At 38.9% G+C, this 12,767-nt stretch overlaps 1 protein-coding gene across 14 annotated transcripts in view; it reads right to left on the bottom strand.

The window, feature by feature from the left end:
- The window catches only part of LTBP1 (latent transforming growth factor beta binding protein 1), a 443,172-nt gene that overhangs the window by 93,189 nt on the left and 337,216 nt on the right, over nt 1-12,767 (bottom strand). For all 14 annotated transcript variants that reach the window (XM_043468289.1, XM_043468293.1, XM_043468292.1 and 11 more), the window contains 2 exons: nt 10,923-11,045; nt 3,129-3,251 (listed from right to left, as the gene is read on the bottom strand). In XM_043468289.1, the coding sequence (XP_043324224.1) occupies nt 3,129-3,251; nt 10,923-11,045 (246 nt within the window). The remainder of the gene's footprint in view (nt 1-3,128; nt 3,252-10,922; nt 11,046-12,767) is intronic.

The following is a 12,767-nucleotide window of genomic DNA, read 5'->3' as shown; positions in this document are numbered from 1 at the left end:
AAAGCAATTTTCAAGTCCATCTTAAATTCAATTAAAAACTTTTACTGAGGATTTCCTAAAAGATGGTTGAGTAGCAGGGGCCCATACCATAGTGAAGCTCACAGTATGATAGGGGAGGCAAAAACGAAGACAAGTAACTATAAGTTGAATGGGAGCATGGAAAACATATAGATGAGGGGCCTTTACGTGACCTAGAGAACACGCTTAGCCACCAAGCTGGCAGCTCCTCTCCTCCAGAGGGTCACTCCTTTCCCTGTATCCAGGGTCTCCTGAGGCTCTTCTTCATGTCTATTCCTCTCATCATGTAACGGGAATTCTGGCAATATTACTGATTTAGCTATCTGTATTTTAAGCCTGAACTCTTTACCTTTCCATCTGCCAAATATTTCAGGCTAGTTGGCCTATCTACTGCTGAACCTAACTAAGAAATCAAGCAGGAATTACTCATTTTCTTAACAACTCTCTCATTCTGGTAATTGTCACTAATTTTAAAATATTTCAAGAAAGAGCAATGAATCATTTTCTACTTTACTATTTCTTAATATGATTCCACTCTGTGAAATCCTTCCCTTTCTTCTGTAAATTCTCTGGCTATGTTTGCTATCTACTGAAAATACCTTAGATTGTAACCTTCCCTGAACTCTGACCTTCTTTTACCAGTTAGCACTATTCTTTCTTTCCAACCTGCTGCCTGGAATCTGCTGCCCTCCACCTGTCCAACAAGATGCTATAAAGTTCCACTGGCCCGGGGGTCAAGTCCAGGGTCGCTGTCCATCTTGGAGAGCCCTAGAGGTTATCTAAGACCACCTTCTTCTTTTACCTGTGACTCAGTGTGACCTTTTAAAAACTGTCAGACGTCGCAACTTTGCATAGGGAATCATGTGCATAAACATTTTTGCTTCAAGAGAAGTCACTGATTAACAAATAATTGTCTAAAAAGTCTGATGACAGGAACTGTAGACGAATTCCCAGACTTTTTTCCAGGAAACCACCAAGAAAGAACAACATGAATATCTGGAACCTGAGAAACATATGCATTTAATTTGGGTTGTACTTATTGAGGCATTTCTAAACTATGCTGCTAGTAACTCAGCTGAAAGTCAGACTATATTTAAGTTGGGTTTCTTTCATGGGTCCGAGATTCCACAGAAATTCACAATTTGGCATGTGTAAGTCAAAATGTGAAACTGAGTATATTCTGAAGCTCAAATGCATGCTGCCACATTCCTAAAGAGACTATTAACATAGAATTTCCATGCTGTCTGTGTATCATCATTAATTGTCCTGAGGGAAGAGATTCTTACACTTTCAATTGAAAATGCCTTCCTGACTGTGGACCTATCTTCAGATTATTAGGAGAGATTTAAACTTTATGCCTACCACACATTATTTTTCAAATATGTTCCATGGTTATTCACATTGTCATAAGTTATGTTTTCAGCATTAAAACAAACTCCGAAATCTATGCCCACATACTCTATGTATTATGCTGGGGGGGAAAAAAAATCACTGAATCTGTCTTCTTTCCTTTGGCTATAAATGTAACCATAATTGGCATGGCAATGTAGAGAAAATGAAGGGGAAAGATCTTGGGTTCAAATCTCAGTTCAATTACTTCTTAGTGAGGAGCATGCTAATTAACTTCTCTGAGCTTCCGTTACTCAATCACAAAATGGATAAAAGCTTCCTCCTCAATTCTCTACAAATTAAGCGAGGTAATACAGTAACTGGCCCATAAGAGGCATTCAGTTACAAGCGAGTTGTGATCGGTGCTGTGTTCTTATTAGGACTTTGTGTCCAGTCAGTCTTCCTCTATCCCCAGAGAATAAGACCCCCAGCTGGATACTTGAAATTACGGATAGTACCAAACGATGTATACACTACTTTTTTCTTATATACACATATAATAAATTTTAATTGATAAATAAGGCACAGTGAGAGATTAACATCTAATAATAGAATGAGAACAGTATACCATAATAAAAGTTATGTGAACACAGTTTCTCTCTCTTTCCAATTATCTTACTGTGCAAGTTTAATGCCTTTTTCATCTTATAAGGACTTAGCATGCACTGTGGCCATGACTTCTGCAGTTTGAGAGTCAAAAAGCAAAAACAGAACGAATTTCTTCTTCCCTCTTCACAGTATCACAGATAAAAGATTTGTTCCTGCCATTGATCTTAGCAACCTCAGAACAGGATTTTTTTTTCCTTTCCTTAGTAAGTCAAGAACTTTCACTTCTTCATTTAAAAAAAAAAAAAAAACCCTTATGGCTTCTTTTTGGTATATCCAAATGGTTTGCCTCACTACCCGTGTTCTCTGGAACCATTATGAGGTAAGATAAGAGTTGTTGGAACACAGGCACTACAGTACCTCAACATCGGATCTGAGGACAGCAGAGACGGCGACTAAGTGACTCACAGATGAGACGTGCTGGACAAAGGGATGATTCACATCCGGAGCAGGATGAATGGGATGGCATGGGAGTTCATACACTAGTTAGAACAGCAAGCAATTTTAACGTTTGTGAATTGTTTCTGGAATTTTCCATATATTTTCAGACCACAGCTGGCTGCGGGTAACAAACTGCAGAAAGTGAAACAGCAGATAAGGGGAGGAGGACAGCTGTTTGGGAGATCAAATGTGATAGCACTTTGGAAAAATATAAAATTCTGTCCTCTGTAATTATGACCAAATTATTAATCAGGCTTTTTGGGGGAGAGGAAAAGCTAGATACTGGGTAAAAACAGGGATCAGGAAAAACAAAAAAGCAGAAACACGTTATGGGACAAACTGAAATAGGCCCATGAGGATATGTAAAAGTGAAAAGGTAATTTAGAATCAAATACCAAGCTTGGCCAATGGAAGGAAAGTACAGCAAAGGACAGGTGATCATAGTTACCACAGAAGCACATAAAGCTAGGACACAGTTCCAAAATGCATGAGTTTCAGCTAGTTTGGTGCAGTGCAAAGCAGGAACTTCCTGCACTTGATGTAGACTCAAAAAAATTATAATACAAATTTGCATAGCTCATTTACATATACAGTGGTAAAACCGTGAACTATTATCAGGAAGCAACACAGAACTGAGTAATTACATAAATTATAAAGCAGAGAAAGAAGTTTACCTTGACATCCTTTATTGTCATTTAGCTGGAATCCATCTGGACAAGTACATTCATAGGACCCTTTAGTATTAATGCAATCTCCTCCCTGGCAAACACTCTTGTCCTCCAAGCATTCATTGATATCTACAAATCAATTTACAAGACGTAAAACACAAACTGTATTAACAAAAACATTTTCCTTATCTTTACACACTAGACTCACATACATAAACATTATTTTACATCTCTGGTAATGCATGATTTTAAATGAATGACTGTTTACCTTTTAGAGTTATTAAAAGTGAAACATTTTGAAAGGATTTTAGCTTTTAAAATTTGTACAGTATAAATAGATGCTATACAAGATCCTGTATTACACATCACAGGAAAGATTTTAAAATATCTGGCATGCTCCCTGCCTCCAAAGAAAAATGATTGTACAAAAAAAAAAAATCCCCAAATTGTATTATAAAAGTAAACACAAAAATATTGAGTTGATTTATAAGTTCAAAATAATTTAACTTAAGAATTGTCAAAGATATATGTCACAAGAATAGTACCAACTTCCAGAGTCACATGAATTTAGAGACGAGATACTGTAAAGATTAAAGGTAGCTTGTGTAATAGAAGGAACTTACTTGAAGCCTTGACAGCAGGATGAACAGTGGCAGAGGGGTAATAAGAGTTTTTGGAAGGCAAGGGAATGAGCAAAATCAGAAGTCACTTACTCAGAAGTTATCACAAACAGGTATAATGCTGTCTGGATTTTTTTAAAGTGTATATACTTGTAACATGTCCAACTAAAAACGGTTTATGTAAGCACTAATGACTCTTGACTGTGAGCATGTAAGACAATTAATGACCCCGCTCACTGCATGAACCTGAGGCATATCTTTCACAAGGGTTGTTTATAACCTCAATTACTCCTATCAAAGTTCATTATTCCTAACACACTCCATGAGTCTCGAATCTGTTGTATGTGTAAGATTCAAATTGTTAGCACTAAGGAAACCTAAAGTACAAAACTTTCTTTGTTTGCTCAGAATTTGGTATGTTGTGCTATTTCTTGCAAATAAGATTGCTACTAAAATACAACTGCACTCATTTTACATGCTAGCAAGGTAATGCTCAAAATCCTTCAAACTGGGCTTCAACAGTTCGTGAACTGAGACCTTCCAATGAACAAGCTAAATTTAGAAAAGGCAAAGGAATCAGACATCAAATTGCCAACATCCATTGGATCATACAAAAAACAAGAGAATTCTGGAAAAACATCGACTTCTGCTTCATTGACTACACTAAAGCCTTTGACTGTGTGGATCACAACAAACTGTGGAAAACTCTTAAACAGATGGGAATACCAGACCACCTTAACTGCCTCCTGAGAAACCTGTATGCAGATCAAGAAGCAATAGTAAGAACCAGACACAGAACAACCGACTGGCTCAAAACTGGGAAAGGAGTACATCAAGGCTGTATACTCTAACCATGCTTATTTAACTTCTATGCAGAGTACATCATGCGAAATGCCAGGCTAGAGAATCACAAGCTGGAATCAAAATTGCCAGGAGAAATATCAACAACCTCAGATATGCAGATGATACCACCCTAATGGGAGAAAGTGAAGAGGAACTAAAGCTCCTTTTTATGAAGGTAAAAGGGCAGAGTGATAAAGCTGGCTTAAAACTCAACATTCAAAAAACTAAGATCACAGCATCTGGTTCCATCACTTCATGGCAAACAGAAGGGGAAAAAATGTAAACAGTGACAGACTTTATTTTCTTGGACTCCAAAATCACTGCGGACGGTGACTGCAGCCATAAAATTAAAAGACTCTTGCTCTTTGGAAGAAAAGATATGATAAACCTAGACAGCGTATTAAAAAGCAGAGACATCACTTTGCTGACAAAGGTCAAAACAATTGCTTTTCCATAGTCAGCTATGGATGTGAGAGTTGGATCATAAAGAAGGCTGAGAACCCAAGAATTGATGCTTTCAAAGTGTGCCGGACTTCAAGTGCTGGAGAAGACACTTGAGAGTCCCTTGGACTACAAGGAGATCAAACCAGTCAATCCTAAAGGAAATCAACCTTGAATATTCATTGGAAGGACTGATGCTGAAGCTCCAATACTTTGGTACCTGATGTGAAGAACCGACTCATTGGAAAATAATCTGATACTGGGAAAGACCGAAGGCAAGAGGAGAAGGCAACAACAGAGGATGAGATGGTTGGATGGCATCACCGACTCAATGGACATGAGTTTGAGCAAACTCCGGGAGATGGTGAAGGACAGGGAAGCCTGGTGTGCTGCAGTCATAGGGTCGCAAAGAGTTGGACAAAACTTAGAGACTGAACAACAACTAAAATACATGAAAAGGTCCAGAAGAAGTGAATATGAAGACTGTTGCAGCCTATTCTCCTTGCTGTCTGGTTTAAAATGTGGGCACATGGAATTAAGTATTTCTCATAGAATCCAAACAAGTCATTAACTGCCCTCTGTACCATTCATGGGGTAATAAAAGAGAAGCACCTTATAATTTCACTCTATCAAAAGAAATTATTACGAAGTTCACCCATTTTTAAAGTGTTTCTGAATACTGATCCTAAAATGTAAACCACAGCTGATGTGACTATCACAATTAAAATAGTTTACCACATTTTTAGTGTTTCTCCAACTTCATTTAAGTGTAATTTACATATAACAGATACATCTAAGAGTCCAATTCAAGTTCTGACAAATGTAAACACATTCTTGTGACCACCACCACAACCATGGACACAGGCATTTCTGTATCAATTTGTATCTCTTAGGATCCACTGTAGGATTCTTACATCACTGCAAATGAAACATTTTTTAAAGGAACGAATGAAACACCTTTCTAAGAATGTTATTCTGCAGTGACAAAGTCTGGAGAAGTTTTCCTTTGCCTTTTTGTCTAATCTCCATTCCTGTTAACCTTGTGCCTTGGGTGTTTTAATTGCCATCAAAGAGTCAGTAGAGGAAATATGCACAATTAAGAAAGATAATAGCATGGAGGACTAAGTGTCTCTTACAAAGCCTGAATACACCAACAACTGGTTTATTCACTGGTTAAGATATATCAAGATTCCTAAAATCAAATTTAACTGAGAAAAGGCTCTTAGATATAAATTCTGTGAAAATAATTCTTAAGACCAAACTTTCTGCTAATTTCATGATTTTGAAGTAGTTGAGACAAATGGGAATATTCTAGTCTACAGTTGGTGGATCTTTGCCATAAAACATGTATTAAAGGAAAGATCTGGACCAACCATTACCAAAAAATGTATAAGCATTTCCAATGCCCCCAAAGGTTTCCTTGTACCCCTTTTCTGTGTGGCTGCTTCTGGTCAGCATAGTGTTTTTGAGTCACCCAGGTTTGTTCACATGTATCAATAGCTCTCCCCTCATTATTGCTGAGTAGTGGTCTGTTGTATGAATGTCTTGTAATTTGTTTACCCTTCACCTGTGCGGAGTACTTGGATTGCTTACAGTTTAGCTATTGTGACTGACATTTTTACTCACATGCAAATCTTTGTGTTAACATATGCTTTTCCTTGAGTAGATTCTGAGGGGTAGAATGGCTGGGCCACATAGTAGATTTAACTTCTGAAGTTTTCTAATGCAGTTGCATCATTTTACAATCCTACCAGCAAGGTAGGAGAGTTCCAACTGTTCCATATTTGTTCTAATAGCTACACAGCCATCCTAATGGGTGTTGAGTAAGAGATCCACATTTAGATTTACCTTTCTTTCTTTGCTCTTTAAGAAACTGAGACAAAATAAGAAACAGAACCTCTGACCATTAGCATTATGTGAAAAATTTCAAATCAAAATACAGCAAGTAGAATACCAAGGATATGAATTTAAGGAACAACACTCCATTACCTAGCATGCCCTAGCATAATGGAAATCTATCAGCTTTGTTCACCTCTCCCTAAAATAATTTTCTTTCACTTTCCAAAGTCTAGGAGAAATAATATATGTGAAGAAAACATTTTAAAAAGTTCAAAAGCAATTGGACAGATTTTAAAACAGTTCATTACATTAGAATCTGGTTTAGTTTACATATTTTTGCAAGATCTCTATCTTAGAAAGCAAAAAAAAAAAAGTAGCTGGAATATTAAGAGAGCCCAATATGGGATGGTCCAGCACCACTACTGATGGTAATATGAAAGAGCAACTTCTAGGAAAGAAAAGATTTCTTGTAGGAGTTGGCTATCGGGCTTTAAAGAAAGCACCAGTCAGTCGTGGTCACCTCTCCACTGAGACTGCTGGCAGTCACCAATGACCTCCACTTTGCTACATCCCATCAACTTCTGGTCCTCATCTTGCCTAGCAGCATGTTTCACACAGGTTCATCACTCCCTCTTTGAAATACTTTCAAGTCTCTTGGATTCTGGTTTTCCTCCTTCACTTGCCACTTTTTCTCAACCCCCTTTGCTTGCTCCTATCACTTCTTCACTTCTAAATGAGAGACAATGACAGTCCTTGGACCACTTCTCTCTCAGCTACATTCACTACCATAGTGATTCCATCCAACTTCATGGCTTTAAACACTGTCTACATGCTGATGAATCCCAGCCCAGAACTTACCGCTGAATTCCAAACACATAAGTCCAATTGCCTTTCAGATATCTTCATTTGGATATTCATCGTAGGCATCACAAACTTAAAACGCCTAAGTTCCTAATTACCTCCACAAAGGTTTTTCGTGGAACACTCCCCCCATAATCAAATGTCATCATCTCAGATTAGCTTCTGCTTGCCTACTTATTTAAAACTCTGCTTCCTTCCCTCAGCACTTCTATGTACCCTACTTTAATTTTCCCCTTAACATTTATTGCTATTTAACAAACTGTACAGTTTACTTATTTATCATGTTTATTGTTTTCTCCCTCACTGAAATGTAAGCTACACAAGGGCAAGACTTTTCTTCTTGTTTAGTTTACTGCTGTATATCCTGCACCTAGAAGAGTGCCTGGCACATCCTTGTCACTCAAATATTTCGGTTTTTGTTTGTTTTTGTTGTTGCTGTTGTTTTAAAAAATTTACTAATTTAGTTTATTTATTTCTCTGTGCCAGGTCTTAGTTGCAGGGTGGGATCTTTAGCTGTGGCAAGCAAGATCTAGTTTCTTGATCAGGGATCAAACCCAGGCCCCTAGCACTGGGCGCGTGGAGTCTTAGCCACTCAACTACCAGGGAAATCCCAAATAATTGTTGAATAAATGCATAAAAGAAGAAATGGACGACTTTGACTTGGAAAGAAATGTCAGAAGGTAAGAAATACCAGCACGTCCCTGTTTCGACTTGGTCTGCAAAGAAATGACCAACAGAGAAGGGCTGCAAGGAAGATGGATTATGAATCTTTTTCTCAGGCTTTGCAAAGGACTAGCATACAGCAACCACAGCGAGTTACTGAAGAAGGGGCAAAGGTAGGCACAGGAGCAGAGGCTGTGCCTGGAGGAGGACAAGTCAGAGGCAGAGCCTTTGAGGACTGAGATGCCAAAGACCTCTAATAACCAGGACAACTGAGGTCACACAGCATCCCAGACTGAGTGGCTGCTGAGCGTGCTGGAGTAAACAGCACACAGACATTAGCACAATACTCGGGATTCCGACTCCATGAGCCGTCCAGCAGGACTGAGGACAGTGTAAGGGAACACAGTCCCTGCCAGAGTTAGCAGAATATCACACATGTAAATATAAACGCCAACAAGAAAGACGGCTCTTCCTCTCACAGCTGCGAGAGGCACGTGAACCGTCACAGCTCAGTTACAGGCGAGCACCTCTAGGAAGGCTTGGAAACAGTGCTTGTTGGGCATTAGCGGGCTGAAGTCCTATTGTGGTTTCAAAGGGAGCTCTGAAGTCATTGAACGGACTCCAGTCCTATTTGTAATCCAGAACAGTAGAGAAATTAGCCCTGATTTGTAAAGGGTCTGATGATATGGTTAAAAAGAAGGTTTCTTTCTATCTTTTGAGGATAATCTTTTGATATATTTTCCAATTTCTTGTAGGGATATAGGTTATTTTGGATGTTTTGCTTCTTGGGTTGATTGTGATGATTTAAAATTTCTTTTAAAAAGTACCCATTTCAATGATTTGATCCAATCTATTCTAGATACAAATGTACTACTGCCTTTTCATGTTTTAATTTGCTCTATACTGCTCGAATTCTTTCGGATTTCTAATTTTTTCTTTCTTCTGCGATTTACACAAAATTGGTCCATTATGTAGTTTTTTGTTTAATCAATTTCTACTTTTCTTTTTTGTACCTCTCAAATTTTTCTTTTTCTGACAAGAAGCTTTCTTATGGAACATATATACTAATGAATGACAGGTAAGCTGAGTAAAAGTTTTTAATTGGCTCTTCACATAATGGTTTTAGAATAAAAAATTTTGGACTCCTGCTGAAATGGTTCCACATTAAAAAACAGACAAAATAAGAGGAATATATCCTATAACAAGGACCTATTGCCCAAGATTTAGTCAATGACCTGGTTATCCTCTCGGCTAGGCCAGGAATTAGGGCAGAACACATACTGTGTCAGTGGTGGTTTTCAGAGCCTTAGCATGTTCCCTGCCACCTACCCACTTCTAGAGTAGACCCTTCCATGACTGGTTCCTGGTACTACAACTGCCTCTTCCATCCTGGAATACCATTATGTCGAATTATCAACATTTACCCAGATATTGTAGTGTTCCCCATTCACAGTTTTTAGAAAATCGATTATTACTATTTTGACTTATCACTTGATCATCTGCCTATGTTTTTAATAGGTACGTTGATTACAACTTTTCACTGGTTGTATTAACTCTTCAAAGAACATTACCACCTTAGGATAAAATCCTAGCAGATGATTCACTGATTCAACAATAATGCACATTTTAACACCTCGGAAACTGCCCCCACTTGCCCTCCAGACACTCCAGACAAGTTGTTACCATCTGTGTCAAGTTCTCTGGTCAGAGGAGAAGCATGCTGTATAATACAGTTGATCTTTCCCAACCCATGGAACTGAAAAGTATCTGGGGCCACTGAAGTATGTGTCACAAAACCGGTCACTAAACAAGCTCATTCTCTTCTATAAAGAGTGGGGTTCAGGCCCTCATGCATACTCTACCTTACTGTATGAGGCAAACTCTGTTGTGTTCACATTCCTTGTTTCACAACTGATAGGATCTAACAGCAGCAAATCAGTAGATAAACTGGAAAACACACCATTACTTGGGTGGACAGTGAACCCAGAGAATTCACAAGCACCACGCTGGTGACAGGTGACAACAGCAACCCCGGCCACTTCAGAGGGGCTCTGAGCCAAGACAGGTAGTAAAGTGGCTAAAGACTCACAGTGGGATATCTTTTAGAAAGATTTTATGTGAAAAGCTCAAAATTAAAGTCTGGCTTTTAAAATTTTACAGTTATCTAAAAAATTAACTCCTCTTTGCTTACTTGGACTGTTGGGACCACTGGTCCTGCACCCCAGTGGATGCTCTACAGTATGAGATACTCAAGATAAACTATCCATAGCTGAGAAAAGTTACACTGCTTATTTATGCACTTGGCTGGCGTAACTTTTCTAAAAAACTGCTCCGAGCAGGGCAAAGAAAACCTGGATCCTCGCATTTCTTTGCATTATTTGTGTGACCTTGGGGAAAATATCTCACAGGGATCAAAAGTCCTCAACAGTGAAGTCAAAAGTATGGGGTTGAGGACAGAAGCCAGGATGATGTTCAGATTTCCCTGATCCTGATTCTGGCATTTTATGATTCTGTAACCAAGAGCAACTCTCACCTTCACAGTGGTCTCCAAGGGCGGATGCTCTGTAACCGTGGTCACAAATGCAGCGGAAGGAGCCCTCTGTGTTCCTGCACTGCCCGTTACTGCAGAGATGATGGTGCTGGCATTCATCAATATCTGTGAGCAAGAGAGTAAAAGGAAACTTAGAAGTGGTGCTTTAAAAGGGAGGTTTTTAAAAAACATTTATTTGCCTGTGTCTGATGGGATCTTCGTTGGTGCATGCGGGCTTCTCTCCAGCTATGGTGGACAGGTCCAGTTGCCCTGCAGCATGTGGGATCTTAGTTCCCCAACCAGGGATCAAACGTACATTCCCTATATTAGAATCCAGATTCCTAACCACTGGACCACATGGAAGTCCCTAAAAGTGAGTTTTTAATCATTCACGTAAAGGAGATCCGCAAAGCATCTGATTTCTAATTAATTTAGAATTTTTATCATGTGACTCAGACTGAGCTCAAGTAGAAAGGTCACTGATGAATATTTCAGTAGGGAAAACCAGATGAGCAATGAGCTAAGAATCTGTACCTATGTATCCACTGGGCACTGAAGAGGGGCACATATTTGGCTATAATCTGGGAATCACAATAAAGCTTCTTGGAATTCCTTCTATATATTCAAGTATAACACTCTGAGTTTAAAAGCACTATGGACTATGATAGCCTAACGCAGGAATCAGCAAGCTACAGCCTACCACCGCCTATTATAGTTAATAAAGTTTTATTGGAAAATAGCACCACACATTCATACACTATCTGGCCCTTCAGGAGAAGCTGGATGACTCCTGATTGAAAAATGTCATGGCTTGAATATCTTCTTTTTCAATAACTTACTCTTTAGCAACCGTGCTCCCCCTGCCCCCGCCCCACCCCAGCAATCAGGCTCTCTCTCTCTCTCTCAATGGTTTTCTGGGCAAATTTAATGATCCTTCCCTGCTCTCAGCCTATCTGATACCTACGTTTCCTCTGAATCTTTCTTCCTTGATGCACACATCTTCTGCTAGAGAGTATTTGTTCTGTAAGCACAATCCTGAGCTCAGACTCACACATGTGCCTGCATCATATCCACATACAGAAGGCAAAGTAATGTATTCCATATATTTCATCACTTACTTTCACCATTAGATTTTAAGTTTCTTGAGGCAGGGCCCATGTTTACCACACTCTTTACCGCTCTGCAGATAACCTAGTATTTTACCAATCAGCAGGCACTTAATTCATGTAGGTTGCTGATAAACTTTGTTGATTATATTTACATATATGGGCCTACATCTGGCAATGTGATTCTTTATGTTTAATTGAAGGATAATTGCTTTACAATATTGCTTTGGTTTCTGCCATACATCAACATGAATCAGTCATGGTATACATATGCCCCTCTGTCTTGAACACCCCTCCTACCTCTTCCCACCCCTCTAGGTTGTAACAGAGCCCCAGTCTGAGTTCCTCCTTCCATTCTCTGAGGGTCCAGGATTCAAGAAGGTCCCAAGGCTAGACTTGCTTCCCAGTTATTTACTAAATTGCTCTAGCGATCTAAATGATTCATTGGATGGCTGATTTTTGGCATTATAGGATTAATAACTATTTGCACCATTGCTGCCATCACTAGCGTTACTTTACAAACCTCAATTCAAACATATAATTTCATCCAAAATTGGACTAAAGATGCTCATACTATGTGGGCCACTCAGGCTCAAATAGATGAGGATATTCAAAAAGAAATACAGGAACTGAGAACAGCCATCAAATGGGTTGGAGATCAATGAACAGATGTACAAAAACAGATAATGCTAAAATGTGATTGAAATTCTACTCAATTTCATGTTACTCCTGTTCATTTCTC

This window comes from Cervus canadensis, chromosome 5, assembly GCF_019320065.1.
Source record: "Cervus canadensis isolate Bull #8, Minnesota chromosome 5, ASM1932006v1, whole genome shotgun sequence".
Lineage (NCBI taxonomy): Eukaryota > Metazoa > Chordata > Mammalia > Artiodactyla > Cervidae > Cervus > Cervus canadensis.
This window is presented reverse-complemented; position numbering and strand designations above follow the sequence as displayed.